Source organism: Cryptomeria japonica, chromosome 2 (assembly GCF_030272615.1).
Source record: "Cryptomeria japonica chromosome 2, Sugi_1.0, whole genome shotgun sequence".
Taxonomy (NCBI): domain Eukaryota; kingdom Viridiplantae; phylum Streptophyta; class Pinopsida; order Cupressales; family Cupressaceae; genus Cryptomeria; species Cryptomeria japonica.
The window spans coordinates 145,073,252-145,088,968 of record NC_081406.1 but is presented as its reverse complement, the minus strand read 5'-3'; the positions used below and the strand labels follow the sequence as shown (position 1 = coordinate 145,088,968).

General features: G+C 34.7%; 1 protein-coding gene across 5 annotated transcripts in view; it reads left to right on the top strand.

Moving 5' to 3' along the window:
• Positions 1 to 4,071, top strand: part of LOC131071340 (uncharacterized Rho GTPase-activating protein At5g61530) — a 109,391-nt gene extending 105,320 nt beyond the window's left edge. For all 5 annotated transcript variants that reach the window (XM_059216468.1, XM_058007131.2, XM_058007134.2 and 2 more), the window contains exons 9-10: positions 3,380 to 3,587; positions 3,691 to 4,071. In XM_059216468.1, the coding sequence (XP_059072451.1) occupies positions 3,380 to 3,587; positions 3,691 to 3,848 (366 nt within the window). In that variant the 3' untranslated portion in view covers positions 3,849 to 4,071. The remainder of the gene's footprint in view (positions 1 to 3,379; positions 3,588 to 3,690) is intronic.
• The last annotated feature ends 11,646 nt before the right edge of the window (positions 4,072 to 15,717 follow it).

The window sequence follows — 15,717 nt, the reverse complement described above, 5'->3', positions numbered from 1 at the left end:
ATACAACTCTTAGACTATGCCTTCACAATAGTCAACTAGAGAATTTGGAGCAACTTTTGCAGCATAAAGATATTTGCAAACTCACTATGAAACCTTTATGTCTAGCATCCAATATATAGGAGATTCAATACATTAAATGACAAGTGGTTAACCACAATCCATGGGCCAATACCATGTTCCAAATATGGAACCCAAATCTAAGGCTCAAATTCCAATGCCCTTTTCATCATGAGTCAACATGAAAAATTAGGAAATGCACTTATGTTGTCATAATGCTCAGTAACTCCATCATAATCAACTCATCAAATTGGGTGCTCCATTTTGGCCCCATAGTCTCCTTCAAAAGATGCTCTGTGATGCATCATATAGCTGGTCAAAATTCCTAGTCAACAATGTAACTCCCCAATCATGCTCTTATATGTAATAATACCTCTTATACCACTATCTTCATCAAAGATGCTCTTAGATCTCCTTTATGACAAGATATTCTCTTAACACCATTATAACATCAAAGTAAAGCACACACATGACATAATGGCCAAGTCATAAGTAGGATGCCATTTTTCATGCGGGCTGACAAATAACAAATAAATACTAATAATTAACTAATTCCAAATATTTGAATTGCAATATGTATGATACCTATTCCAATAGGGTTGGCTAATGAATTCAATTTCAGCCTGGACAATACATTAAGGAATTGTACATTTGCACTAGATATTTGTCTTAACCCTCTCAACCTGAGGCCGGTCACATGAACCCAAGCTAATGCCCCAAACCTCAGATAGTCAAAATCATATAGTGTTGTTGGCTTTCTTTCATTCTGTCCCTGAAGCTTGGATTATATCCCGGGCAGAGTGAATAGAAGAACCTGGAATCCACATATTTTACAACAGCAACCATGTGTCTGCTAACCTGACTGTAATCTTCCAAAAGATACACTATATTCTTTTGGTGAAAACCAAAAAATGAGATTGCGATAAAATGGCACGCTTTCTTAGGTTGAGAGCACTGCATTATATTATTGAACATTATTAAAATAGTTATTAATCTAAAAGTAGATGGCAGTTAAGTACTGCAGTTACAATAACTTTATTAAAGACTCCTAACATCCACAGCTAACTTATTAAATACACATGTAAAGGTACTGTTTATCGTATTATTATACTAATATTCTACCAACTCCAGCATATTCGAGAGGAGATATCAGTGTGGAAAGCTACAAACATGGTCAATGCACAGTAGCTTTGACCTAGCAGGAGGTCAGCAAAGGTTCTCTCAGTCTAGATAGGAAAAATGTGCTTTATGAGACCTTAAAAAATATCCTGTGGCTTGCCATACATGAGAAACTGCTGACAGTGGATCAATTGAGAAAAAAGATGTTGGTTGGATTTGTCCAAACTTCGACCCCAACTTGAGAAGAAGTGAGTAAACTATTTTGCATCTCTTTGTTAGTACCATATTCAAAAAGAATATAGGGACATATAGCATGAAAATTTCTTCTTCAAGAATCCCGTGATCATAATATCAAGGCATGACTTCAGTATTGGTCAAAAAGAAAAATACAGATACGCATATCATAACATAACTCTCCCACTCAGTTCTAGGGCATCTTTTGGCATATCTAACTTGAGCGAAATTGGAGGGTTATTAGTAATACCATTCAAGAACCAAGATGTTAAGCAAATTATCAGATTCATAACATCCCAAATAAATGGAACAACCCATACTAATAAAAATATCTTGGACTTGAACATAGCAAAGCAATGGTATGCCCCATACAGATTTGCCCTAATTATATATGCGAGCCACATCTGGAGGTTGGCTGAAATTGAACTGTGACAGGGTTTCTGTCTCCAATCAAAGGCTCATCAGAATAATGAAGGTCAACTTATAATTGCTTATAAAAAGGCTATAGGTGTGCAAACAAATAACATGTCTGAACTTCAAGCCCTCAGTGAAGGAGTTCATCTAGCAAAAGAAATCGAAGCAATCAAACTGATGGTCAAGCAAGATTCAAATCTTATAATCCAGTAAATCAGTAATGTCCAAAAGGACATATGGACCTTGAACTGGAAAATGGTGAATATGGTAAATCATGTTTGAATCATCCTAATGTAGTTTCAATGGGTTCAATTACAGTCTGAGAAGAGGGACGACAACCAGGCTACTAGCACGCTAGCTAAAACAGTGGCCAAAGTCCATTCAAATTACTTTTTATAGCCCACTGCCAAAATTTATACTTACTCCCCTGCTTCAGGAAATATTCCAAATGACAATCTCATTCAAGTTTTTACAGTTCGAGCATATTTATCACAACCAAAATAAGGTTACGGAAATTGGTAAAATGACTGAAATCTAGTTTGAGGTAGTTTGACTTGATCGCTGAAAAACTGCTTGGTCCTTGTCTAGTCCAAAAAGTTTTTCCTTACAAAAGTTTCTTCTCTCCATTTCAATGATTTTTCTGTTCACCACCCATTCTAGTACCATGGAGCAAGGGTTAAGCAGCTGCAATTCACTTCAAACTGGGTGATTAGCTATGTAAATCACTTTATACTTACTCCCCTGTTTCAGGAAATATTCCAAATGACAATCTCATTCAAGTTTTCTACAGTTTGAGCATATTTATGACAACCAAAATAAGGTTACGGAAATTGGCAAAATGGCTGAAATCTAGTTTCAGGTAGCTTGACTTGATCGCTGAAAAACTGCTTGGTCCTTGTCTAGTCCAAAAAGTGTTTTCTTACAAAAGTATTTCTTCTCTCCATTTCGATGATTTTGCTGTTCACCACCCATTCTGGTACCATGGAACAAGGGTTAAGCAGCTGCAATTCACATCAAACTGGGTGATTAGCTATGTAAATCACTTTATCCAAGTAAATGATTTTTCATGTATCCAAAACTATCAGCACCTGTGATATGTAAATGCAGGTCATACTTGGAAAAATAGTAAAGTTTAATTATTATTTAACAGGCTCTTAGCTGGTCCTTGTTTGTGTCCTTCATAACAATTTTCACAGAATGTCCAGGATAGAAGACTTCATTTCTGTAATTTTATTTTTTCTTGTTAGTAGGAGTAAGCGTATTTCTTACCAAGATTGTGAATTACCAAGTTAGGGTTGTAATTTTATTTTTTCTTGTTAGTAGGAGTAAGCGTATTTCTTACCAAGATTGTGAATTACCAAGTTAGGGTAGATCAAATTATTTATAGTACGGGTAACTCAGCTTGTTTTTAACAATCTCATATTAGTGATCCGGGTCATTTTTACATTTTGGTATATATACAAGATATTATCAAATTCAGTTTTGATTTCCTCTTATACAAGATTTAATTTTTTCAACATAATTAATTTGTTATGTTGCAAATGTTGGATGTTAGATGGATGCTCACAGTCTTGCAGTTGAAATGGCTCCAACACTGTTATGCCGAAGGGATGAAAGGAAATATAATTTTCAGCGACGGCAACTCCCTTTATGGCATTCAAGCAGGATTTTTGGGCCAAGATCTTCACCACGGGCTTCAGACAGAAGTTCAGATGGCACTTGGACTGGTGAACGTGGTTTTGATGACTTGCATGACCACTCAGGTAACTAGAAAGCTGGTTATTGGCATTATCTATAATGAGAACCTCTTTTATATTTTTTTTAAGTCATGGTTGGTGATAGAATTTGCTTGTAACAATGATGCAGATGATGGCGACAGCTCAAATGGAGGGTTGGATGCTGCATCGCAGATTCCTCTAGATGATGGCATTCCACCCGTTGATTATGCTAGTGTGGAGGTTGTACAATGTTTGATTGAACAGCATAATACAATTTTTACAGATGAAAGTGTCACCATCTGGTAATAAGTATTCATTGCTTTTTAAGTCTTCCTTGGATTGATCTTACAATTCTATGATTAGATATTTAGCATGGGCCTTTATTTGGCAGTTGTGCTACTTATTGCTAGATTATTCCTTGGATCCCATATTCATGTGTGATTTGTTGCTCCATTCCTGATATTTTTATGCTGTAGCAGTAATTGTTCGAGTAGATAAAATATAAATAAATATTATGTTGTTCTTTGTAGCTAAGGCTACATACAAAAGTGTCATTTGTTTTTTCCATTTCAGCTATTTGTATTCATGTCATGTTTGCCATATATGCATGTTCTTGCCTTGAAGTGTCGATGGCCTAACAGTTGTTCCTTGGACTCATAGTTCTCTTCTAGAGAGGAAACTGTTCTATATGCCTGATCATGGTAATAATGAGTGATTATTGCCGTTGCAACATCAGCTTCCTCATTCTTGGGAAAAACATAAAGCATGTCCTGTGGACTAGCGTGCGATACATTACATGGAACTCGATAGCTGTAATACTCTCGCAATCAAAATACTTTGGTTTCTGATAATCACAAACCTGTGGATTTTATTAACTTTTCTTGTTGCAGAAGGATTGCAGATATTTTAATGAAAAATAGGCTACTTAAAATTTTGCTTGTCTTGTAAAGTTTTTTTTTTATTGTTTCGATTATTTGTGAGTAGTGCTATGAATCTGCAAGTTCAGAACAAAATTCGATGTAATAATATTACAGTTTTGGTCACTGTTCAAGGTAGTAGTAGTTATAACATATACGAGTGGAACCTACTTGATGCAGTTTATTTTGTGGATGTAAAAAATACAATCTTTTATTGTTAAGAATCAAGATCCAGCAGAAAGTTGGTCTGCTGGGTTGACTTGATTTAATTAGGATTATAATGATGATGTTAACTTCCAACATCTTGTAAACCGAGTTGGTTTGTAGAACTCATCAATGTATTTTTGTAATAAAGATTTCTTCCATGGTTCTTATCCTTTATGATTAAGTACATTAAGCTTTATTGTCTTGTTGTGAATCTTATGTTGTTGATTCCAAATTTATTTATACGACTGAGCCTAATATCTTTGGAATGAGGACCGAGTTAATAGAAAAAATAGTTTGTCCACCAGCTTTTAGGCGATTGACCCACCAATTTCACCATGTAGTTCCTGGTGAGTTGTTTCTTGGTTAAGCAATCATAATTTTCTCTTTTAAGTGGCAATTTTGTGTTGATGGGCAAGACATAATTGCCAAAGATGGGTTGGAATGGTTTTAAGGGGATATGGTAAGTAGTCTATATTTAATTCAATATGTTAATACTTTCAGTAGTTAGCATTCTAGCTTTGAGGAGAACAAGGTAGGTTTGTATTTGAGAAGTAATAAACTATTTTTGATTTTTTTTTTTTTTGCCATAAGTAGGGGAGAGGGTGTTATAGTAGGGTATTCTTAATTTTGTGCTCCCAAAATCCTGTATGGGTATTTCAAATCACTTTTAATTTTGTACAACAATTTATTTGTCAAGTCCCCTACTCATAAAATTTGGTTTGATGTCTACAATCAATTATGATGCCTCATCAGCATGTTTTTTTGTTGAAGTGTCTAAAATGGTCCCAAAGAAAAGTAAGATGGATAGTTGTGCACTAACTTTATGTAATGTTTATTGGTGAGCTGATGTGGCATCACATAATTGGCTGCTTTTTTAGATCATCACATAATTGACTGCTTTTTTAGATTTGAAGAAATCTTTTTGGAGATAATTATTGACATGACTATTTAAATACTCCACTAAAAGACTCATTTTGATCAACTACTATCTACAGTCTAGGAGCCCCCTCCACTATAGGGTCCCCTACAATTATTGAATAACATAACATGTGTGGTATTGATAATGTTTATTCTTACCACAATTCAAAAGATCATTATTCTGGGTAGCATTACAGTCACTGATATTGTTTTAAATTATAATTGTATAGCTTGGCCTTGGGCTTTACGGCACCCCTATCTCGATTGTATCTCAACCTGGCGTACAAAGCTTAGTTGACAACTATATATTTTGAACAATACTACTACGATGATCATCACTGCATCATAATTCTACATGAGTAATAAACTGTTTATAAACATATCATGTTTGCCTGTTTATTAAGTATTGCACTTTATTAGGCATTTGTATGATAGATTGTGCATATTATATTGACGTCATTAAACACTCTAAAGACTTTTCTATTGGCTTTGAAAACTGTGGGAAGATAAATTAGTTTCTGATATCAGTTATCTGCCTTAAATGAGGGCGGGAATATTAAAATATCACTTGCAAGGGCTTTGAAAACTACGAGAAGATAAATTAGTTGTCTGCGTTAAATTGGGGAAGTTCTCTAGACAGTGAACGGGGTGCTTGACCTATTACAAGTGATGTAATAGAGCAGCTAGCGAACATTTAAACTTGGAACGTCCACTGGCATTCCATCTTTATTGATGAAGCTTGTTAAAAAGAGATAGAAGTTGCATGTTTATTAATATTTCATAGCAGATTTTTTTTTTTTAAACAAAATTTAGAGAAGATTCAAGATTAAAAAGAAATGGCTATTATTTGAACATAATTTGAACAATATGTTTTAAAATTTATATTTAAAATAATTTTATTCTTTTAGTTATTCAAAACGTTCATTCATTTGCCAAATTGCCTTACATAATTGTGATCCTTTTAACCATCCCAAGGAAAACTCCGGGGGGTTGAAATGCAGTAGTATTTTTCATTTTGAAAGTTTTTGCATGGCAAACTAAACTTTTGGGCATGGATGACAATGGTACTGATGTGGTGGCCTTGGCAGTATCTAAAAGTTTGTTTTCATGTAGTTTAGGAAAATAAAATCAAAATCATGATAACCAAAACTTCCAATTCAAACAATCAATTAAATGAAAAAAAATAGTGAAATATAATTCACAAATCTAATATCAAAATAAATAAAAATAAGAATTGAAAATTTAAACTCCAATTATAATGTTGAAAATTAGTAATCCCATTATAATATATTTTCATTAGTTTTTTATACGAGTATTTTAAAGGTCGATTAATCTTATATTGTATAAAAATGAAAAGTATTTTTTTTGTTTTGCATGTTTGAGGTTTGTTTACGTGTTAATGATTTAACGTTGTATGTATTTGGAAAGTTAAAAAGTGGACTTTGCACAACTTTTTCTTTTTGCATAGAATGCTTCATTGCATATCTTCTTGTTGGACCTTGTGCAAATTTTTTTGAGCAAATGCTTACCATTGCAATTTGTGTGCTATAATATGGACTTTTAGCAACCTCTAAATTTTCTTAGTACCAACACAAGTGCATCATTTTCATTTTTCTTGTTTGTTGCATAACCCCTTGTGTAGATCCATGTGCTCTTACATCACCCATGTGTAAGTGTTGGTGTAAATATTTATTTATCTTGGATATTATTACACCTTACTTAAGTTTACTTAGGAAATGCATTTCATAGTAGTTTGGGTATGAGACACTTGGGTATTTGTGACACATTGGGATAGTGTGTGTAGGAGAATTTTCACCTTTTGTGGACTTATCTTGTTGTTACATTCCACATTCAGTGGGTGATCCACCTCATGTGAAATATTATATTGTTTCTCCTATCTACCCACACCTATTTCCTACCTACTTTTGTTTTTTATTGAGGCACATGTCATGTTTGTGTGCTCACATATCCATATAGCCTAGCCTATATAAGCAGACTCCTATTCATTGTATGTAACACTTGATGATCCAGTTGATCAGTATTTTCATTTTGATAGAATACAATTTATTCCTATCATCTATTTTTTTTTCTCTTATTTCTGCTTTCCATTGCCTCTTGATCTTGGCAAAATTTCACATGGTATGAGAGCCATTAGAGTGTCATTGGTTTGCCAATTCAGAGAAATTTGAGGTTTGCATTTTGGAGCTTTTTATTGCAGATTTTTATTGGAGCTTGTTAGGTCAAATCTGAGGTCACCATTGGATTGAGGAGGTCCAGGAAAGTCAGTTTTGCCTTTTGTTTCATCCAAATCAGACTTCAGAGGCCAAATCTAGAGGCATTTGAAGTTTGAATTTGCAACAAAAATTTTCCAGAAATTATAATTTTGTAGACAATTTTCAAATAGTGATATCTCACTCATCTAAACTCCTCCTTTCGAGCAATTTTTTTTTGTTTTGGGGTAGAATTTCGTGATCTGTACAATGGTGCAGGAGTTTTCTGTTTTTCAGATATAGGTTTTTTAGAAATTATGAAATCCCAATTTTTACAATTTTGGAGGCTTCATTTGGGCTCATATGGTCTCCTTTTCAGGGGCCGTTTTTTTTAGAGTGCATAATTTTTTGTCTACATTCATAATCTGTCATTTGTTTGTAGTGATTGTTAGTAGAAATTGTACTTTCAGTATTTGGTCATTTTTTGGCCTATTTGGTACTTGTATTTTGTTTGGATCTCAATTTAGATCACTAGCAGTATTTGTTGAAGTCTCTTATATCTTATTTTGAGAAGAAGTAAATTGAAATCAGAAGTCCACTTTGCTTTGTTTTGCAAGTGGCCCATTGCATACGCACTAAATATAAAGGGGGGGTTTCTTGATTGAGTATTTTTTTTGTTTTTTTTGTTTGTGGGGGGGGGGGGGGGGGGGTGTCTTTTGTGATTGTGTCTCTCTGCATCTAGTGTTTTTTCATTTTGGTGCTATGGGTTCTCCTAAATTTTCACTTTTAACTCCTCATAATTATGCATCATGGAAGATTAAGACATGGAGTAAACTAATGGAAAAATGACTCATTCATTATGTAAATGGAAATATTACAACACCACCTGATCTTAAGGCTGATCTTAGTACTCAAATTGAATGGCTTACTAAGAATGCTATGGCACTTGGAACTCTTAGAAAATATGTATCAAATGACCTCATTTTTCACATTGATAAGTGTACTACAATTAAAGAGGTTTGGGATATTTTTTAGAAATTGTATGGTCAAGTTGATGAGATTAAGGGCTACAAGCTTGATAGTGAACTCACAACTTTTGATCCCAAGGATTTTGATGCAATCGAAGATTATGTCACAAAAGCAAATGAGCTAAGAGCAAAGTTAAAGGATTGTGAAATTGACAAAAAAGATGCTCAATTGGTTTACAACTTGTTAGACAAGCTTCTTTCAGAGTATGCAACCTTTATATCTAGCTTTCACACCCATAGGTTAGCTCAAGGTTCCTTATACCCTTCTCCCTCGTTTGATTCATTCACGGAGATGTTGATACTTGATCAATCTAAGTTGACCACGATGGGGATTCTCAAATCTTCAAAGTCACAAGCTTTGGTGGCTAATAAAGAGAATCAAAACAATCAAGGAAAATATAAGAATCAAAAGCAACCTAAGTCAAAACCACATCAAGATGGAGTACAATCTTCCTCTCCACAACAAGGTGATTCACCATTCTCACCTAAGAGGAAATCATATAAGGACAATCTTTTTTGTGGATATTGCAAGAAGTCAGGACATGATGAACATCATTGTTATAAGAAGGATATTGATGAGTTGAAGAATCTTCTTGAGAAGAACAAAATCAACCTACCTTTTAGAATGTCTACATCGGCTTCTTCCAAGGATAAAGGAAAGGATCACTCTTTTGGGACAGATAAAGGAAAGGGACAAGCTCTTTGTGCTACTACAAGTCATGATTTAGGGAGATGGCTTCTAGATTCAAGGGCTTCTCATCATATAACATCTTCACAGTCTATGTTTTCTACATTTGAGCCTTGCCACATACCACAGATTTTGATGGGCAATCATACATACATGGATGTGATTGGGAAAGGATCTATTGCCATTGGGGATAACTCCTTCAATGATGTTTTGTGTGTACCCCACTTGACAAATAATCTTCTTTCCATCTATCAAATCACCCATGGGGCAACTAGGAAAACTGTGGAGTTCACACCTGATTCAGTTATCATTAAAGACTTGGAGAGTGGAGCTATCATTGCGACTGGGTGGTTGGTCATGCATCTCAGTTGTACTCTTTTTCACATTTTGGTCCTATTGATGAGGTTGATTCTTCCTATGTTGATGATTTAGATTTTGAGGAGAACTTTGGGCATTTGAACTTGGGGATTCTTTACACATGACCTCATTCTTGAGCCTTGCATTTCATCTCCTTCTCTTGATATCACACCACCTATTGCACTTGATGATGCAGCTAGTGTGACAGTTTTGCCTTCTTGTGATTTAATGCAACAGGATATTCCATGTCTTCCAACTTCATTTGATTGGGATGCCTACTTGACAGACATTGCAGGTTTGTTTGTGGAGTCCTACATTGTAGATTTGGGAGACATCATTGATGACATTCATCTTCTCTTTGATGAAGATGATCCTTCTTCGATTGTTGTGAGGGATCACTCTGACCCTCTTGTGCATTCTCTACATGATCAATCTTTAGAGGTTGACATGATTGTGGATACTTTTGTCCAGCAGTTGGATGAGGTCTCTTTATCTTTTGAGGAGACATGTGAGTCTTTGGATATTGTTCTACATTCTTCTCCACTAGATCTTGGAGTGCATTTTTCAGCAGTGTGGCGCAATTTACCACCTTTGGAGGGGGTAACTTTCAGCATCAACATGGGGACACTTTAGCAGTTTTCAGAGATTCCTTTCATCATGAGTATTTTTCCTACATCTTCCCTTCATGGTTGGGGAGACTTCATGGATACACCTTTGGTTTTGTTTCTTCCTAAGGGGAAGAACGTGATTCGACATTCGTAGAGCAGTTTCTTCATTCATCGTCGAGCTTCTATCATTGGTGCAGATTCCACATTGAAGGGGGGCTTCCTAGTCTCTGTTCTTCTTCTTCTCTCATATGGGGAGGACATTTTCCTCACATGGGGTTTTGTCCTTCACATACTTCTATGAGAGTTCTTTGTATCTAATTTTCATCTTTTTTGGGGGGGAGGGTTTTTTCCCATTGGGTTTTTCTCTCTTTCCCCGCTTTGTGAGAGATTTCATTACATTGGTTTGCATGCATTTGTACATGGGTACCTAACATGGCCTAGTAGCTGAGACCCATCTTGCATTGCTGAGTTGCATTGTAGACTTAAGTGCATTCCCCTAAGTCGCACTTAAGGGGGGGTGTTGGTGTAAATAATTATTCATCTCGGATATTATTACACCTTACTTAAGTTTACTTAGGAAATGCATTTCATAGTAGTTTGGGTATGAGACACTTGGGTGTTTGTGCCACATTGGGATAATGTGTGTAGGAGAATTTCCACCTTTTGTGGGCTTATCTTGTTGTTACATTCCACATTCAGTGGGTGATCCACCTCATGTGGAGTATTATATTGTTTCTCCTACCTACCCACACCTATTTCCTACCTACCCTTGTTTCTTATTGAGCTACATGTCATGTTTGTGTGCTCACATATCCATATAGCCTTGCCTGTATAAGCAGACCCATATTCATTATATGTAATGCTTGATGATCCAGTCGATCAGTATTTTCATCTTGATAGAATACAATTTATTCCTATCATCTATTTTGTTCTCTCTTATTTTTGCTTTCCATTGCTTCTTGATCTTGGCAAAATCTCACAGTAAGTTTACAATGATGCATAATGTGAACTTCTAAAGGCTTGCACTACAAGGAAAGGGTCTACAGTGTCAAATGTTGCATGATACATGTCCAAATCATCTAGGTGATTTTGATAAAGAAATCTTGTTCAAACCAAGCATTTGTTGGTCTATAAGAAGTTATTGTCTAACAAAAGGTTGCTAGACATTATGATATTTATATTAAGATTCAATATTTGTAGTTTTTGAGTAAAATTCATTGATCCATATTTCAAGAGCCACTGGTTCACATGAACTCAACTCTCATGAGAATGAATGGACCACTTAGCACTTAGGTGACACTCCTAGGGTTGAAGCATTGAGACTTCTTTGCAGGTTGACCATCTTAATACTACTTTGGTTCAAGTGCACTTAACCATAGAATTTACTTCAAGATCAAGCCCACTTAGTTTTCTACACCATTTGTAAAACCTTTAGCAATTGTTGTGCCTTATGGACCATTTACTTTAGAGCTCATTTATCTCATCCGTTGACAAGTAGACGACAATCTTTTCATTGTGGACAATAATACTAAAGGTTTAAAATTAATGCTAAACAATCTTATTTCTACAATCAACTTTCCTTTTGAGCACACATTTAATGGTTGTATAGAGAGCCTTGGTTTGGTGATCTTAGCAAATTGGAACTTCATCTTGCTTGGGCATTTATTTATATTGGATAATGAAACTAGAGAGAAACCAATTAATCATTAATTGATTGGTGGAGCAATCTACTAAATAGATAAGGATTTGGGTGGAGAGCCTCAAGAGCACAATCACGATGAAGCTCTCCACTTAGCCCACTTAGTTGGCTACCCTATTTGTAAAATCTTTACCAATTGTTGTGCCTTATGTACAAGTAGGAGACAATCCTTTCATAGTAGAGTGCACTAAAGGTTCAAATGTAATATTAAACAATTTTATTCCTACAATCAACTTTTCTTTTGAGCACACATTTAATGGATGTATGGAGTGTTTTGGTTTTCTGATCTTAGCAAATTCAAACTTCATCTTACTCAGGCATTTATTTATTTTGGATCATGAAACTAGAGTGGAATCAAGATGATTTTGTAAATACTTAAGGATTTGGGTGGAGACCAAGAAGAGCATAATCATGATGATTTTGGGTAGATTATAATGCACTCTTTGCTTAGGCTTTATACTTCTCATTGATTGAACAGTTAAGAGTAATGAGTTCCATAATTCCTAGTGGGCCGTGCATTTCTTTTCTTTTGCAAGTTTAATATAAATATTTATTTTTTAGATTCTTTAATTATCTTTTGTGTTTGCTTTCATTTTGTACTTTGTAAATCCATTTTCTATTTCATTTGACACATAGTTGCTTCACCAATTTGGTATAAAAGCAAGTGTTTTAGGTCTTAAGAGCCGAGTTTGTGAATGTAAATAACTATTATCATGGTTTTGTTTCACATTGTAAGTGGTCCAAAGAATAATGGCTCATAAAATTGGAAGAGGAGGTGCAAAAAATAATCAAGCAATGCATGATGCTAATCTAGTTGACATTCTTAGAGCCATCCAAGTGAGGCTTTAATTCAATGAGATTGCACAAAGATGTGAATAATTGTGATCAAAGATGTTAGTGACAATGAGATGATAAAATGTTATGTGTAAGAGGGTGCCATAGATGTTGATGTTGAGGAGGAAATTGACAAAGAAGGAAGATCAACAACTTTCTTGGTTAAGGTAGGAAGCAATTTGCTCCCTTATAGTGGGATTTTGTTTAAAAGAATTGTATTCAAATTAACAAGCAAAATATCTTGCAATATGATCTTATGATCGCTAAGCTTAAGGGGGAGTTTATGCCTACTAGTTACCTATTCATCTTGTTTAAAGGGATGAAAATATTGAGCAAGAGGGAGACATCTGAAAGGGTACATGGATGAATTCTAAGAACTTTACATTCAAGTCGGTTGAAAGATATAAAATATAGAAATAATAGGAAGAAATGTGTAATCTACTTTACTGAAAGAAATCCTATGCAATCTTCTTACAATGTTCAATAATTTATTATTCTAAGATTATAGTGCGAAAAATGAATGTTTCTAGATTTTATACCATATCATTAAATAATAAGAATTGAGATAAGTACAATGGAACTAGTATTTTGTAGGTTGGATAAAAGAATTATGAGAATAATATAATGAACTTAGAAAATAGTTTCTTCAATGCTAGAAATGGGTTGAAGATGATTATAGGAGGCCATAGGGTGAGTTTGGAATCACAAATGTTTATACAAGCGCATAGCTACTCCCTGCCACGAGTGTTGTAGACCCCATGTAGGGTGTTGAATCCCTATAGGGTGCTAGTGTCCTTTAACATTCTAGTCTTGGGCTTTCTAGCAAAACTGTGATTGTTTGTAGATTCTTTTCTCACTTACAAAATCTTTTGCATGCTTTGAGAATTTTGGAAAATGGTTATGCATGCTTGGAAGGCTACCTTGTCTAGTCTACTATTAGGTATATTTCAACCTTCCACGTGAGGATGTGCGAAAACTCTAAATGTTTGTAGAATTCAATCTTATTGGTTTGTGGTGTGCGCCTTATGGCACCCAAATAAAATAAAAACCAAGAGGTGAAATATCACTTGTGGTGTGTGCCTTGTAACACCCAAATAACGAAGCCTAGGAAGTAAACTATCACTTGTGGTGTATGCAAGTGGAGGGAAAAAGGGATTATGCAATGTTCATAATGAGGATGAAGCTCAAGGAAAAAGATTCAAACTTGGGAGGAAACACTTCGGTCAAAAGTTTTTATAGATTTTGTTAGGGAAAAAATGATTCTATTATTTTTCAAGGAGGGCGGAACAAACATAGTTGATAGAGGATAGAAAGAAAGGAATTCTAGGAAGGATTCATGTATGATAGGCAAGGGATATGCCCCTGCATTTACTAGCTCTAAATTTGGAGTATTTTTCCTTTACAAATTATTAGAGATTTTTGGTATCTTTTTGTGTGGTGCAAAATGGAACCAAATACTAGCTTTTAAAGTATTATTAACCTTTTGAATGGAGGAAAATATCAATTTAAGTAAGGATTCATAATATGTTTTTAAGGATGTTACTATTAAAAACAAGCTACATTTTAGGGTGTAAGGGGCATAAGTCAACAAAACTTAAGAATTTGAAGAGGGGGTGCTATGGCCAAGGCTCTAGTACTAGGGGAATTATGGTCCTAATTTTCTTCCCATTTTAGAGGTGGTGTAGGGTGTAGTTCTAGGGTCTAGGGTGGTTGCAAAATCCTTTAATATCAAGAAGGCTTGGAAATAGATAAATGCATCCTATAACATACTAGGGGATTTTATTCCTAAACATATACCAAACATAAGAAAATAAATTGCAAAGGAGGCAATCTTTGACCTTATATTGGTTTCATAGAAGATAATGAAGAAAAGTCTCTAGGTATGTGAATGGTTTACAAACTTCATTCAAAGTATAATTTTTTGCGATGTATACATTTCATAGAAGCCTCTTAGTGTGTGCTAAATGTGGAGAATTTCACATAAACAACATGACATTAACTTTCATAATTGAAGAAAAGAAAAACTACACAGTAACATGAAGAAATGCACATTCATGAAGAAGTAACTTGCATAATTTAGACTCATTGTGTCTTAAGAAGGATTTAAGGTGGAACTTCAAATGAAAAAATAATAATTAAGTGGCTAGAACCAAAAGCATAACTACGGTTAGACATTTTCACAAGTTGGTGAACTTTTATAGAAAGTTGATTAAGAAATTTAGTGGGATTTGTATAGCATTAACTCATTGCACAAGAAAGGGAGAGTTCATCTAAACTTTTGTTACAACCAAGACTTTTGAACTTATAGAAGTGAGCAATGAGCTCATGTTGGTGCTTCACTATTTTAAGAAACTATTTTAGTTAGATTGCGATGCTAGCAAAACAATGATTAGTGCAATATTGAGTCAAGATGTAAACCAATTACATATTTTAGTGAGAAGTTGGTAAAGGTAGATTTAATTTATTTATGATTAGGAATTCTTCACCATAGTGGAAAAATTGTGCAAGTGGAGGATTTTCTTGTTGTCCAAGGAATTCTTGTTGGGCACAAATATTAGATAGTGAAGTTCAATAGGAGAAAGTAATCCAAAGACAAATGAAGAGTTGAATATGTATAGGATAACTCATTTATCTTGAAGCATCAAATTAATAAGAACATCAAGGTTGCAGACAAATAGAGTAGGAGGTAAGCATTGTTGTTCATGATGA